Raw genomic sequence first — 17,054 nt, 5'->3', positions numbered from 1 at the left:
GATGACGCGCGCATGGGGAGCAGGGAACCGGCTTTACCAGGTGGTGATGGGCAAGGACACCAGTCTAATAAACAGTACTGGTTTCCTATGAGCGGCTTAAAAAGACGGCGCCCAGATTAGGCCAATGGGAACTTGTTGCAGTTACTGAAACTTGTGATTGGTGACGAATGGAGGAAGCGGCACTTTTAGAGCATCCGACTAAAACTGACATTCCAGAAGCCGATATCGAAAGGCTACTGGCGACGAATTGCTTTTGGTTTGTTCCGGAATAATATGAGTTGACACGAATATCGGTTTTTAGTGGCCGTCATGCGCACAAAGTGTTTCCGGGTCATCGTGTGGCGGCTCAAACAAATGGTTGCTGGAGTGTTATGAAATTATCAAATTTTGTCTTGGTCTGTGCATCATCTAAAAGTAATCGCTATTTTACATTGTAAGTATATTTGGTTTTCGGAATGTTTTATTTCATTTTAATTCTTTACTTTTTATATGTTTGTCACTTCGCCCGTCTTTTCTTCGTTTGTGTACTTTCAAACCGATAACATGAGACATGTTCAGACAAGAACTGAAGAAGTATATAGATATCTATCGTTTTTCTCACTGAGCGTTCATTATGTAATAAAATTAACACTATGCAATTTGAATGGGTAAATAAGTGGGCTAGAATGCACTTTACCGGGCGCAGCCCTCGCTGCTCCCTTTACGATCCTTAGGGTTAGGGTTTAGGGTTAGAGTATGGCACCCTTTACGATCCTTAGGGTTAGGGGTTAGGGTTAGGGTATGCCACCCTTTACGATCCTTAGGGTTAGGCACCCTTTACGATCCTTAGGGTTAGGGGTTAGGGTTAGGGAACCCCAGCAACGCTAATTAATCTGAAACAGTGCGCCCGGTAAAGTGCAGTACTCCCCCTGGATGCCACAGGGACATATATCAGTGTTCACGAATAGCATCTGACCCTCTGACAAATCTGGCAGATTCGCCAACGGTCGGACAGAAGTCTACAACCCGCCAGCCCCAGTGTCTGACCGTATATTTCACAATGACTTTGACTGAAGTTGTTATATATGACATGTGTCACTTGTTTGCTGTTTATAAATCTTATGTTTGTTTATAATTTCAATGCCAATTATAAGAAATGTTAAATCTGAAATGTGTGTTTAGTTTTATTCTATGGGTCCTGTGAATTTCTAATGGGTCAGACAGACATCTGAAACTTACAGGACCCAATGTCCTGTTACTTTGAGACACAATTTGTGAACACTGATATATGTCCTTCCCCTTCAACCCTCAAATTCAAGTCCTATAAAAATTAAAATATCCCATGCACACAAATACACTTCACAGTTTCGAATTCTGTGGGAAATTTCCTGTTTCTTGATACCATCCACTATTATTTTAGACAAAGCTCAAGTGCTGAAAATGACCTTTCAAAATAGTATGGTGATCGCCGGTCACCCTTGCTAGAGATAGTGGTAATGACCGGTGTCGGGAGGTGATAGGAACAGCCGGAAAAACAGCGAGTCTATGCCAGCCATTCTGTGAGTACACAACGCCTTATCTGGGGTCTACCTAAATCCTTAGGTTAGGGCTATATTACCGCAGAGTGCGAGCCATAGCTAACTCCATAGGTGTTCTGCCGTAGTGGTGAACTAGTTTTCACTACAGTGACGCCGCGAACACCGTTCCTGGGTGGGAATCTAAGTTTTCCTATCTCGGGGAATCGCAGCGTGGTTTTCAGTTTTCCCGCCATTTAGGAAAGGGATTAGTTACAGCTAGATCTACTGTTTGTCAGCAAGCGCATTGCAGGTTATAATAATTTTAAAGTTATTCCAGGGCGGTCTCGGAAGTTTAGGCTAGAAAAAATCTTATTTACAATAAATTAATAAGGATTTTTCAGCTTGGGTGGGCTCACGTGGAGGTCACGTGGTTGGCTCACCCCACGGGTGCTCCAGCTAGCCTGGTAAGCACCGGATACAACACAGGCAGTGTTTTTGTTAAACTTCAGGAGTTATGTGAGAGACTATAGTACATTCATAGTACGCCGGGCGACTTTGTGGATTTTGGTGCCTTTACCGATAGTGCGCGCCGAACAGCATGAGGATAACATTCTGCGCATGCGCGGAAGAAAGCGCAAGTGTTTACATTCAAGGGATGTGTTGTTCCGGGAGTACACAGAAACAGCGGAGGATTAAAGGACACTAACTGTAGGTCAATTCGACGGACAAGTGCCAGGACACTTATGTTGTGTTTTCACCTGGAGGATTATTCACGGAAAAGAATATTCACGGACGGATTATTGAGAGAGTGTAGAGGTAAGGGACATGTTGTGTTGGTACCATTCCATGGAGGTTGGCCACTAGAGGGATAAACAAGGGTAATGCTCTGAAGCCACTAGCACCAGGGTAGTTAGTTGGTATTATAAAGTGGACTTTATAAACAAAACAATATGGCCCAACAACCCATTTATGTAAATCTTTCAAGCCCGAAGGATTTGAGGGAGAGAGGACTGTCTCCAAATCAAGTGAAATCATTGGTGACACTGAAGAAAACAGGGTTTAATATTACCACGGAAGACATACCGGACTTGGAAGAATTTAATCATGATGCAGAATTAGTGTCAACATTTGATTACACCCCAAGTGGGAAATTGAAGAACCGGATCCAACCCATCAAACAGGATAGTTTGGAAGATAACATAGAGCCAGAGGATACCACAGGTTCGAAAGGTTGGCACGCGGGGGGCGAGGACAATGAAGATACACAGATGCAGGCCAATGGGAGTAATACCCAACAGAGCTCAGGATTGGAATCGGCACGCGGAGCACACAGTTTCGGTTCACGGGATACCGGAATGGTAAACATGATGGACAGAATGATGCGGTCAATGGGGGACTTGAACAGAAGGAACGCAGATTTTATGATGAGGACGGTGAGCGAAATGTCCATTAACAGTGTAGAATTGTGTAAAAACACCTCCGCAGCAGTGAAAGATAGCACTGAGGCAGTGGAGAGAGCAATTCACCGGCTAGATAGCGCAGGACATCCTCTGACATCGCCGTATGGGTTCAGTCCGTATGGTCCCTGTCCCAGGGGTATGCCTTTCAGATCCCCAGTTTCCTGGACGGACGTACACAGTGGACCAAACCCTATTGTGAGATGAAAGCAAGGTGGCGGAGGGATGGAGGGCTGGTTCCAGGGCGTAAAGCCAGATGCTGGATGAGAGAACTGCCAGGAGGTCCGCTTCCGAGTTACCGTCGGTGCATGCAGTGAGGGAGGAGTGGATCAGAATAAAGGAACTGGAGCGACTTGTTGCTAGATTTGACCATGAACCATGTATGACCGATGTCTATGCCAATGAGGAGCGTTTACAGGCAGTGACTGCTGCAATATCAGAAATGGAACTAGAGGACTACTATGACATTGACACTGATGAAGAGCTGAGACTATGGAATTACCTGCTAGAGCTTCTTCACACTCGTCGCATGAATTTGGAGTTGACACTGACCCTACACAAGATCTTCCAGGAGATGCTGTGCCACCTGGACTGGGTGGAAGGGACCACAGCCTGGCTTACATCTGAGGGTGATGGTTGGCACATGATGGAGGTGGAGGATCTCGTGCAGCAGCAAGGCCTATTGGAAGCAGACATCCATGTAGTGGCAGAGGAGGTGGAAACTGTGAACTGTTCAGCCTCTCGTTTTACTGAAGAGGACTTGTGGGAATTCTGTGACCCTAATGTGGTCGAAAAACGAATGCTTATGTTGGAATCGGCTTATAAGGAACTGAAAACACTTGTTGAGCAGAGACGATCTCGGGTGGAAGAGGATCGTAAGCAGCGGCAGCTCTACAGGAACATGAAAGATGAGGAAGGATGGATCCGGGAGAAAAAACAACTTATGTCATCACTTGACTTTGGACTTAACCCCACCAGTACAGGCCTGCTGCTGAACAAGCATGACACGATGGAGGGTGAGATGAATGCCCATCACTGCCATCTCCAGTCAGTACTACGAGTGGGAGACATTCTCGTGGCTGCAGGCAATTTCTGTGCTGACAAGATTCAGCAACACGTCAATGAGGTCAAACAGCAGTAGCAGAGCCTGGTGGACCTCGCTGATGAACGAAGAAAGCGACTGTTTGTTGCCATGGAATTCCACCAGTTCGTTGCGGATTCTGGCAAGGTTGACACTTGGTTGAAGGACACTTTACAACTAGGGTCCATGGAAGACGTTGGCAAGGATGAGGCCAGTGTTCTATCACTTCTCCAGAAACATGAGGAGGTGACTGAGGAGCTCAAGAGCTATTGGAAAGTTATTGTGAACATTCATAACCGGGCCATCGGTCTGGGAGAGGAGTACTGTGAAGGTCCTTTGGTCAGGAGTCGATTGAATAATATTGACTATCGTTACCGGAGACTTATGGAACTCGCTGAAAGGGGGAAGGAGGGACTGCTTAATGAACTGTTTCAGTACAAAGTCCTCATGGAGAGTGAAGGTTTGACAGTCCCCGAAGTACCCTTAGTTCCTGCCCGTGCTACACCTACTACACCAGCAAATATCAAGACTGTTGCTCCGGCAGATCAATCAATGCGTTTTGCAGCGGCTAAAGTGACACGATCACCCACCAAAGGTGCTTTGGCAGCAAAGTCACAGGTGACACAGGGAGTTCCCGCTGGCTATGCTACTCGATCATCTTCACCTGAAGTAGCGGTATCAGCAAACACAGCAACAGAAAAGGGGAACATTCCTAAGCATCCGATCACTCTGTTCGACCAAACAGATGATTCTTTTGAGGTGAGTGTTGATGACACTCAGATGAATGAGATTGTTGCGGACCGGAAGGAGAACGATGGAGAAAGAAAGACAACAGACAGAGACACCCCAGCAACAACTGATGAGGTTGTGAGAGGTTGCGGAGAGAATATCAAAGCGAGAACAGGGGGCTTAAGCATGATAGCAGAAGGGGGTCTACCCCCCCCTGGCCTCCAGATGGCGCCCCTGTGAGCTGTGGTAAGGAGGATGCAGATGGTGTTCTCCTCAGCAGCACAGGTCTGAACGTTAAATGTTTGCCGCTGTGTATACCCGACCGTCACACCAGGGAGGGTGGTCAATCTCCCGTTTTGGAGATGGGGGCTTCGATAACAGGTAAGGCACGTCTCCTAATTGATGGAAAGACGTGCTGGCAGGAGGTGCTGATGGCACAAATCAGAAATCAGCTCATCCTGGGACTTCACTTAGCCGACAGTCACTGCACAAACATTGATATGCAACCATGGACAGTTACCATTGGCGGGTGTGAGATCCCGTCAACGTTCAGGACCAGAGAGTCTGTTGTGTGCCAAGGGGCTATTCCAAGGGCAGTGTCGTGTGCACCGCACACAGCTACCAGACTACCATGCCTTGACAGTCAAGAGTTGGCGTACTTGATCAACCCAGCTGACCCCTTAGTGAAGGTACAAAAGGGTCAGCACGTTGGCAATGCAGTTGAGGACAGACATTATGAGGAGACCAACAGCGCTATCTGTAGGGCCTCTTCCATTGCAAAGGTAGGGGAGGGTGTCCTACGGAAACTGTCATTGCTAGACATGCCCAACGAGATGGACATGTGTATTTTGGACACAGACGGCTCTGGCCTAGCTGTCAGGATGGAGCTACCCTTAGGGCAAGAGAGAGGGGCCAGTGTTGGTCGTTGCTCATTAACCCCAGAGCAGCGGGGGTATGGCCAAACTCACAAGAAGATGCTGGTGGATGTTCGCCTTCCAAGAGAGTATTGCCACTACCTGTTGGGGCAGTATTTTCTGATGCGAATGGACCACAACAGTTGGAGGTGGTCGCTTAATTTCGAATCGTCTGACAGACAGCTGGCCTGCTGGCCTGAGACACTGAGCCCATATGACATGAGGGTTGAATATCGTCCAGGGACCAAAGACCTGGCCGATGAAGCAGACTGTGACAGCTGCCAGAGGTTGGTTGAGTTACACAAGCTCCCATGCGGGGGCTGTCAAAATGGGGACCAGTTCCACAAGGACGTAGAGTACATCCTTCCATTAGCTGGCCGACGTTGGACAGTCAGGGGGGTGACAGGGGTGGAAGATAACAGCTACTTGGGAGAGATCCCTACCAGGTGGGACCCCAGTGGGGTGAACAAGAATCAGACAGAAGGTCAGGGGCATTCTTTTGAAGCGCAGAGTGACCCCAAATCCTACCCGGAGAAGATTCACACTGATCCCAAGTGTAGGACAGTTGTGGGATTGCACCCCAGAGTGGACGCCAATCTGGTTGACGGGGCGTTCCGCCTGCCGCTAAGTCTTTGGCGGGACGTCCTCTGCGTGGTGGGGCTGGACGACACCGCAGAGGCCAACAAGTGGAGAGGACAGGAAGAAGTGTTGAGGTAGCTGGCACCGAACATCCCGGCTGGGTGCCCGGTAGTGGTATGGGTTCGTGGGCCTGAGGGGGATGAGCTGGCCGGATCATCCCACACCCGGGTCATCCGGGTGTTGAAGGAATGCCTTCCCCAAGATAAACCCTTGGTAGTCCCCAACTTTACCAGAGAGGAGGGGACGGACCAGGAATGGTTGGAGGGGTTCTCACAATCTTGTTTCAGTTTCACTTCCCGGGTGGTGGAATTTCCCCAGGGCCAGATGGTGTGGTTAAGGGCAGTGCCAGAGGATAGGGTGCTGATGGGGACAGACTGTCCCGACACTGGGCCAGAAGGTTGCACCCTGAGCTCCAGTGTTGCTGTGCTATGTGGCTCAAGTGGTAGCAAGAAAGAGGGACTTCTCTTGACCACAAAAGTCAACGCGGCTCTGCTGTTCACTCTGGGGGACGCCGTGGGTCTCATCCAATGGTAGGGTGAGGCTCGTGTAATGCCTAATGTTTTCTGGGCTCCACCCAAGACGGGGTGGGGTCTGTGTGCGCCAGTAGCAGCCAGTTGGCCCCACCTAATGGCTAGGTGGGGTTGGATGGCCTTTGGCAGGTCATCAGTGTCGCTCCGGAGCGGAGTGGGACTTTCCTAGAGACTGTAAAAGACTGCGGGTCTTACTTGTTGGTACGAGTGGGACCCGAACCCTATATGTTATGGACGATTGGTCCCACCGAGGATACGGTGGAATCCACACCAGAGAGCCGGAAGCTAGGTGATTGCGGAATCAGTGTGACTGAGGGGAGGACCCCTTGGTGTGCCGCACAGAAAGGATACCCCTCGGGAGACAGTTACGAGAAGACCCCTTGGCTGAGGATGGCATGGTGTACTTCCTGTGGAGGGGGCCTTTTAAAACGGGGAAGAATATGGTGATCGCCGGTCACCCTTGCTAGAGATAGTGGTAATGACCGGTGTCGGGAGGTGATAGGAACAGCCGGAAAAACAGCGAGTCTATGCCAGCCATTCTGTGAGTACACAACGCCTTATCTGGGGTCTACCTAAATCCTTAGGTTAGGGCTATATTACCACAGAGTGTGAGCCATAGCTAGCTCCATAGGTGTTCCGCCGTAGTGGTGAACTAGTTTTCACTACAATAGGCTTCATCGAAAATGTCGCCATTTTTGACACAGTACGAAATCGTGATTCACAGCGTTATTTGCTGTATGTTTTGAAATGTGAAAATCGGATAATTACTGGCACTATTGAATTTCAAAAATAACATATTCATGATCACTGGTATCAGTTTTACATAAAATCGCTTATTATAATTGTGAAACGTTGCCGATGAATCTAGAATCGGTTGGGATGTTTTCGAAAATGCACTTACACTAATGCCGTAGAGCGCTTTCCGCCATATTGGATTGTGTTAACAAAATCACGTTTCGCGAAGGCCGGTATTGAGACGCCTATTACATCACGTATATTTCATATTCAGCTTCGAAACATGTATCACTGAATTCCCCATACATTTTAGAATCGAATTGCAACTGGTCTTTGTCACCAATACCAACTGTCTAGATAAAATGAGACGAAACATATTGGGTGTGAAAACGAACACTATGATTGAAAGACTGCGCTTATGTCTGAAATGTAAACAAAGACAAATTCCGATTTTTGCACTGCGTAGCATTTTCTGAAATTTTTCAACATTCATCCGTCTATTCATTGCTTGCAATGGCTCAATACCTTTGGAATATGCACGGAAAGAGTATCGTAGCAAGCAATAGGAAATTATAAATGGATACAATGCAATGATTTGATAATTCATAAGAAATTGTCAAAGTTTCCGCGGCAGCTGACGCCATGACTGACGAAAAATCACGCAGAACGACAACGGTAATTATCTGCATTTCTGGCTTTTTCTCTTACTTATAGTGAAAACGATAAAAACATATAACAATACACAGATAGTCAGAATCATTCTGATTACTTACATGTCATATTTATGTACAAACGATCCCTGAATCAATGGAAGGGTCCTCGCGAAATCCTGTGTACCTTTGTCAGCAAAGCCGCCATTTTGTAAGAAATCGGTCAGCGGTAGTGATGTCATACGTCAACATTGTTGTACATATTAGGCAATTTCTTTGAGGTGAAAGTCGGTTGAACAAGAGTAAACACAATCGCCCAATCTTTCCGATTACGCTGTCAGTATATTATGGTGTATATTTTGGGTATAGTTCAGATACTTTTTCATGAAACTGACTTCAGTATCTACATTTAGCCTTGTTCAATATCATATCATACGTGCATATAGGGTTTACAGTGTTTTATTCTTTGAAAGTTTTTGATTGTTTGAATCATATTTACATAAGAAATTGACATATTTAGTGCAATACACCATATTCTAAACCTTTACACAAGTGTTAGAAGATCAAACGTAGCCATAACTGCAACTACTGTAGTTCCTATGATGTATAATATTCAATTTATTTGGACTAATATTGCAATCTCATATATGATATTTAATTCAACGTTATATGTAAAACTGATAATATTAATGAAAATGATTTATATATGTTAAGAAATGTATATGCACACATATTTAAAGGAATGTCTTGTTCATTGCATAATTTTGTGTCGTTTTATAGACAAAAGAATGATGCATATTGATCGGCCAGGTGCGCGTTTGTTGGAAACGTTTTATAATTCTCTATCATTGTTTTCGATAATATAATCAATTCATATTCGATTAAATAATATTGTGATGACAGGATATCAAACTCTAACTACATTTATAGGAAAATTGTTGAAAAATATATATACCATCTCATGTGTTAATTCGGACAAATCTTACATCCATATTCTAATATATAGTTCCATATATAAAAAGCTATGTTTTTGCCTCTTTCATTGCGTACGTATGAAAAGAAATAGCTACATAATCATAAACAAACAAAATTCTTTTCCCAAACAAAATATTCGTGTGTTGTGAAATATTATTTTTATTTACGTTAAGTTTATGCCAAACAGGTGCGCGTGTTGTTCACAATAAGATACGCTATCAAACCGTCTAATTGTTGATATATTCAGGACACTGTTTAAATGGAAAAATCAGTCATTTTATGTTTTGTCTAAAGAGTGTTAAATTCTGACGTAGAAGCCAAGACCTTTTATACAATTAATGGACATTAGGTGAGATATCTACTAATCAGCATACCAATGTCGTCTTTTTCACGTCGCAAAATGCATAAACGTCAAGCAATGACGTCAACTAAAATGTTGTATTATTTTCAGCAATTTCATTACATTTGAAGATATGGCTAGTATTCTGGTAATAACGATGCAAAATTAGTCAAATTACATCTACACAAACAGGAGAATATGGGAATCTAAGAACTAACTTATATATTGGATAGGGCCATCCAAATCGCTATTACGTGCTTTCACATGTAATACGTTGTAATTTTTCTTGTAAATTGTGAAACTACCAAACTGCATCCGCTCACATTGGGGAACTTTGAATTGGAATAGTTTGGTTCACCATGAACATAAAATAACGAAAATATAGCGTCCGTATCCACAACAAATTCTCACCAAGTGATCTGAGTTACATTGACCTAGTGTTACGCATAACGGAGTTATGCCCCCTTATCATTGTACCTGTATGACCTCTCTGTCGCCGCTTGACGTCATAGAAGAAAATCCATTTTTGACATTTATTGCGAGTCATATTTAATGTTGAGCGCATAACGTTATGCACAAGCACATAAACCCAATTCATATACACTTATGTCGTTCAGATATCAGGCTGTATTTTCTTCGCTCACACTTTCCATAAAGAAGCCACATTAAAAAATTCGTAGCACAGTGCTTTTATCGGTGCGCGATAAAAAGCGGATAATATTACTGTTTTTTAACGCATAGCAAAATTTTGGACATCATTTAGCAGTGTATATTTCTCAAACCGCCAAGGTAGTTGCACTTATATTTATACCAACGGAAAGGAAATTTAATATTCTACATTTCTGTGTAATTTTATAGCCGTACGTAGATCCAGGACCACGCGAACGCAATTCTCGCACAACGTTCACTTTTCAAACTGTATGAAAATGTGCTCCTGAAAAAAACTCGGCATCAAGGGGGTTAAATACGTAAACGAAATACTGCAATCTTCCCAACATCAACAAAATAATTGAGGTCCTGTCTGTTTTTGTTTGTTGTTATTTGGGAAAGTATTTGATAATTAGGTTAGCTAGACTAGTTCTTGCCACACTATAATTTGGTATTGCATAAATTTAACTCAATCAGTCAATGTGTGCCTTAAGATATTTTAATGATTCTCAAACTTGACTGTATTTTTTCTAAATTCCAGAATGTGAAATGATCAGAGAAGGAGCTGCTGAATAGTGACAGCTTGACATGGTTGTCATGGCTCATGCTGTTTGTCACAGGATGGAGTCCATCCCTCGCAGCTGCCCTCCTGGACGCGGTGACAGGGACTACGAACCTGTTTCTGAATATAAACCTCAAACCTATTCAAAAGAATTACACACTATGTTTGCATGTAATGAAGACTTTCTTGCCGATTTCATACCACTTGTTTCTGCGCCCATACCATCTGTAAAGCCAGCAGCACTGTTTAGGTCTCAGACTGATCCTACCCTGTGTATCACTCCAGATAAGTCATGTCAGGGTGTAACTTCAGGAAAACAGAACTTGCCCTCTGAGGGAACAACTTTCTACCAAGCTCTTCCCAGCCCTGATCCACGTCTGAGTCTTACACCCCAGTCCATTACAACAACATCAAGACTTAGACATGGTGCAAAACAATTGGATACTGGTGTGGTTCCTGCTGTACCTACAGTGTTGGTGCCCGATCCGCTTCTGACTGTGACACCAGAACATAAATTATCTGGCAGTTCTAAAGCCAAAAGTAGTTTGAGGACTGAAAGAAATGACCCAGAGGCAAAATATAAACTGAAATACAAAGTAAGATTTGATCTAAATGCTGCTGACAGTAATGCAAATGATAAAAGCTTTGGACAAGATGTCGTAACAGATAATGAAACAAGTTTTGGAAAGACTATAAGCAAAGTATACAAGCCTGATTTATATTTTGAAGAGGACAAACCAGATGAAGATTTTCATGAACCATTATCACAACAAAGAACTAGCCAGTATATGACATGTCCCTCATCAGATACAACTCGTACTCATAGAGCAGTAAACATGAATTCTGATGTAAATGCTGGCAAAGATCCCAAGTTGAAAAATGAATCTGAGGGAATTAGGAAGCCTGATAAAAGTGCCTTTGAAGGCTGTGAAAGACCAGACTTCATCATTTCCAGCTCTAATAAAGGTCCATCAAAAAGGAAGGTTGTTGTCACACGGGAACTACAGGAGCATCCTATTGTCACAGAGTATCAATACCCCTTTGATGCAGAGGACAGAGAATCAGATGTGGAACATGTGTTTTCACGTCCTGAATATAATAACTCATTGAAAGTGTATAATGAAATGAGGAAAGTTGATGGGATGGTCCCTGATGTGGCATCTGCTGTCCAAGAACACCTGAATGAGGAAAAGTGGACCGAAATCAGTGAGAAGGTACACTTTACTGATATCACCATGATCACTTTAAGATACAGGGTACAATTTATCATACTCATCAGTGAGAAGGTACACTTTGTCGATATTGCTCTCGAAATGTAAGGTCAAATATATCAAGACTTGTCAGTGAGAAAGTACAGTTAGTACACTTTATCAATATCAACCTCAAGCTACAGTTTACGATATATCTGACTCATCAGTGAGAAAGTATACTTTATCAATATATTTTCGACATTATCAACAAGAAAGTACATTTTGTCAGTATTATGCTCTGACTACAAGGACACATCGACAAGAATGTACACTTTATCATTATCACCCTAAAACCACTGGGTATGAAGCATTATCTACCACAGCCCAAGCTAATCTAACTGCCTCAGCAAGCATGAAACTGTGGAGACTGGATTTCACCTGTCCCTTGCCTTGTGGTGTTTGACATTTTTAAAGACAGAAATGCTGAAATAAAAACAGATTTCTCAAGTACCTTTCAGAATGTTGAGTATGGCTGTTTGAAAAATGAAACAAAAAGTGGACCTACCTGGCAAAATATTATGTTTACTCACATCTGTTAAATATAACAAATGTGATGCAAATAATGCATCTATTTTTTTATGTTCTTTACCTGAGACTTTGATATCTGAGATAAATAATAATATTTAACTGTTAACATGGTAAAATATCAGATTTTGGAATAGTCTATCCCCACACAGAACAAAAACAGTTTTAAACATGTTATTAGATATTTATCTTGATGTTTCCGTAAGTTGGTGGTGTGATAGATCATGGACAAAACAACTTCACATTACTTAACAGGTTTAATTACGATGTACCTCACTTTGTAATGCAAAATAGATTGTCCATTTGAATTTTTAACATGACTACATTAAGATTGTTTAAACCTTTTAGAAATGATGCACAACAGTCATATTAAGAACACATTAATGACCGTTATAAGTTTGTCATTTATTTTGGCATGCGTGTTGTGGTTAATAGTAGGGCCCAATATGTACATGATATATATGTTCAGCATAGTGAGATGTTATTAACTTTAGCATGATGAGAAATAGTGACACAGCTGTAAAAGGTCAAAACTGCCCAAATAGTGGGCCAGCATTTTTACCAATTCAGCTAATCCTGTGGCCATCAACTCAAGGACCTCCAACCCTTCTCTTAAGTCAATTACTCATGAAATACTGTTGAACTCGACTATGTTACTCTCAATGCATATTCAGCAAATCCTAAGATAACCTAATATCTGCTTTGACTTTGGTCATGCATTCAAATGTTTTGATATTGTGAAACAGAGCTCCAGATAAGATTTATCTCATGCGGGTACTGTACCCACTGTATTTGTTTGGAGTGGGTATTATGAATGTTGAGTGGGTATTTCATTTTCCATTTCCCACTGCTTTCAAATATGTGCGTATTTCAGTTATTTTACTCACCTAAGTATTATGTCATTGAGTAGGTTTAAAAGCAGGTATGTTCTGCCTTATGTCATACCTAATCCAAATCAACTTAAATATAATGGAAATAATTTCATAAAAAAATCTCTCATCCTATACTGACAGTACAACACTAGTGTTTACTAACAGTACAACTTGATAGCAATCGGTGTCTTTTTAATTACGCGAGCGATTTTTATAAATATATTCCGTACGCATTTGTTTTAAACTTTTAGCGTATATAACATTATAAATGCGTAATTGGTATGCAACAGTTATTTTTCAATGCGTAATTAGAAAGTTTCTATGCGTATTTGACCCGGATATGCAGCTTATCTGCACCTCTGGTGAAATACAGTTTTGCCTTTAGGTTATGAGTAGACAATTCCGTACTTCAGTAAAACATCAGTAAAGTTTGTGTAGACTGATGGACCGAGATGGCCTATATAACCCACATACATGTTTCAGTTGGTCTGTATTGTTAGAATGAGTAATCAGAACCACATTACATTGATGTTTGGAAAGTAATATGTTGACAAACATTGTTTCACTGGCTTAAATCTTTTAATCATGTTGATCCTTATGTGTTGTTACACAGATGAACTGATTGGTCATTTCAGGCATCTTCCAAGGTGAACCTGTGTTTCAAATCCAGTCAGTTTAATGGTCTTGTTGGCTTACAAGCATCTGCTGAAGACTTACAACGAAAAACCGAAAGGGAGATAACTCTGAAGGGAAAAACTGTCATGCATCAAAGTCGTAAGGTGAATTTCTTAGGGACCATTCATAATTTATGGCTAGGGGGTATGATGATGATTTTTATGGTGAAGCATGTACAATGTGAATGGGACCACCCCCCACCCCCAAATGTATGTACAAAGTAAGTGACCCCCCAGCATGTCATGTACAAAGTCAATGACCCTCCCCCTCCCCTTTTCCGTATTTTTAAAGCATAATTTTTAAATATTTTTATGTGCAAAATTGCTGACCCCTCTACAAACGTGTGCAAAATTGTTGACCCCCTACCTCCCAGAACAAAATGGGTGACCCCCTTAAAATCATCATCACCCCCTAGTCATAAATTATGAAAGGTCCCTTAATCATATTAAATACTTGATGTTACTGTTGTAGCTTTTCTGCATGGATTGTTGTGGTTGTTGTTTGTCGTTTAATGCCACACTCAGCAATATATTCCAGCTATATGGTGGCAGTCTGTAAATAATCGATTCTGGACCAGACAATCCAGTGATCAAAAGCATGACCATCAATCTGCACAGTTGGAAGTCAAGAGAGCTCATGTTATGATCTGCTTTTCATGTGTCTGTCTCCCTTAATTATAATCATATAGTTTCCTTCAAAAAACTTAATTTTTCAATGTGACCACTATGGCATTGCTGCTGAAAAACCTAAATGTAATGGAATCTGTATTTTGTTTTAATCTAAACCATTGCATTTGTGCCAACCATTTTAGCTGTTACCCATATGTGTAACCCATACAATACAGTGAATCACTACACTCTATATCTCCACCACTGCCAGGCCATATGTGTACCATTGACCTACCCATACAAAACAGTGAGTCACTACACCCCATATATCTACTTCTGCCAGGCCGTATGTGTACCATTGACCTACATACAATACATTGAATCACTACACCCTATATCTCTACCACTGCCAGGCCATATGTGTACCATTGACCTACCCATACAATACATTGAATCACTACACCCTATGTCTCTACCACTGCCAGGCCATATGTTGTCTGGACCTTAGAGGTCCTCAGTTCATTACTTCAAGGATACCAACAGGAACTGTAACAAAGTTTAGTCTGATAGCTCTGTATGCCAGATATGTATAAATGTTATATGTATATATCTTCATATTGTTCTACAGCCCTCAAATCAGCATGAGCCGGATTTGCTGGAATTCCTGTGCCATGATCTTCAGAAGGAGGCTCCTGACCTGAAGCTGCTGGGGATGACATCCCCATCAGAACATTTGTCCACTGCACCACCCCTGCTGGCCTTTGACCTCTACCGACACAACAGAGCATGGGAGGGCAGCTTATAGCCAATTTAAAAGCTTGCCGAAACTTAGTTGCCTCTAATATGATTGGATTTGCTAACGATACTAGAATTAATATATATTGACTATGTGCAAGTAATATATTCATTTGTAACAAGTCATGAGGAAGTAATGGTCTTGCAAGTACTGGTCAGGTACATAATATTTTCATTGCCAGTAAACTTACAAAAAACGTGCATGATTTTCCTTCATTACCTTTCAGTCAAATTACTTGGCTATTGTGGAAACTGAAGGTGGAAATAAACACCTCACATCGCTTTTCAGTCTCACACCACTTCCTGCTCTCTTTATGTGTGCAGTGATGAAAAGCAGGTCTAGCTCTCCAGAGTGTTAATAGTAGAATGTCAAACATTTACAGGGTTATTGCTAAATGTGTATGTTCTCACTGTTTAGGCTGGCAGACCTACTTGGTTGATTGCTGTTCCCAGTGTGAGTATTCAGGACTTTACAAGCTGAATAGACTTGTGTGCCATGAGAAAAATGTAAGGTGCCTACAGGAACATTCAGCTTAGAAATGTCCTGTATACATGTAACAGTTCATCATTGGGGCATGAACTATTTGTCTCACAAGAAGGCCCATCTTGACACCTCCATCAGACTCTGTGTATGGTGACTGTTATTGTGGACAGGTTGTCAGGTATCTGTGTCTGACTAACTTGTGTGGTTAGAGAGAGTTTTCTATTCATTTTACAACTCCATGGCAAATGTTGCCACAATTCAAGGAAACATGGGTCAGTAATGGCCAAAATTACTGAAAAAAACCTGTGCAGCAGGGACATTAAAACTAGATCAAAAGTCTTGAAGGAATATAGAAACAACAAGGCTTGAGGTTTTAGGGAAGCAGGTTTATGTGGGTGATTTATTGTCTGAGCAGTGCATCTGTGTACATTCTGGGTCACACAAATGACTGTGACATGTTTCTACACAGGGGTTATTTATATTGTACATACAAACCACAGAACACAAATCAAGGAAAAGGATTGTCAGAAGTCCTTAACTTTCATACACATGTTGGAGTTGCTATTTCATTTATGACAGTTTCAGCAATAAAACTGAATCCAATTCGCACAAAATGTGGACTATTTATTTCTAAGATGTATTAATCATAACATTATGTATGGCCATATATAAAAATACTCTTGTTTCTCATTACCGCCCAACCCGAAAAATCGACCCTGATCCTGCATGAATTTTCCACACTTTTAAGTTTTGATTTTCTACTGGAGGAAAGGTGTAAATTTCCACAGAAATCAAGGGGTTTTGGACATAAAATTTTAAAAAGATGTAAATTGATGAGAAATAAGAATATTTGTGTATGTGGCCTATCCTCTATAGTGAGCATTATTTGAAGAAACAGACAGGTAAGGTTTTATAACATATATGTTACGTATCAGTTATGTTCTACATCACATGCTTCAGAAGGATATTGGTGATGCAAAATGCATGCTGAGAAGTAACATGTCCAAGCAGGATGTTGACGTTGTAGTGGCAATCTACTCTACTGTAGAAGTAGCTGGGAACATGCATATCATATCATTTTCGCTGATG

The 17,054-nt window shown here is 42.1% G+C and overlaps 1 protein-coding gene across 1 annotated transcript; it reads left to right on the top strand.

The window, feature by feature from the left end:
* Positions 1 to 106: 106 nt before the first annotated feature.
* Positions 107 to 16,579, top strand: LOC124260800. Its single transcript, XM_046695114.1, has 4 exons — positions 107 to 433; positions 10,736 to 11,970; positions 14,039 to 14,182; positions 15,315 to 16,579. Exons 2-4 carry the CDS (start codon positions 10,783 to 10,785, stop codon positions 15,489 to 15,491), a joined length of 1,509 nt encoding a protein of 502 aa, XP_046551070.1. The 5' UTR covers positions 107 to 433; positions 10,736 to 10,782; the 3' UTR covers positions 15,492 to 16,579.
* The last annotated feature ends 475 nt before the right edge of the window (positions 16,580 to 17,054 follow it).

This window comes from Haliotis rubra, unplaced genomic scaffold, assembly GCF_003918875.1.
Source record: "Haliotis rubra isolate DU_JTF1 unplaced genomic scaffold, ASM391887v1 Scf777, whole genome shotgun sequence".
In the NCBI taxonomy this organism is placed as follows: Eukaryota; Metazoa; Mollusca; class Gastropoda; order Lepetellida; family Haliotidae; genus Haliotis; species Haliotis rubra.
The sequence above is the reverse complement of the archived record's forward strand: the minus strand, read 5'-3'. Positions and strand labels throughout refer to the sequence as shown.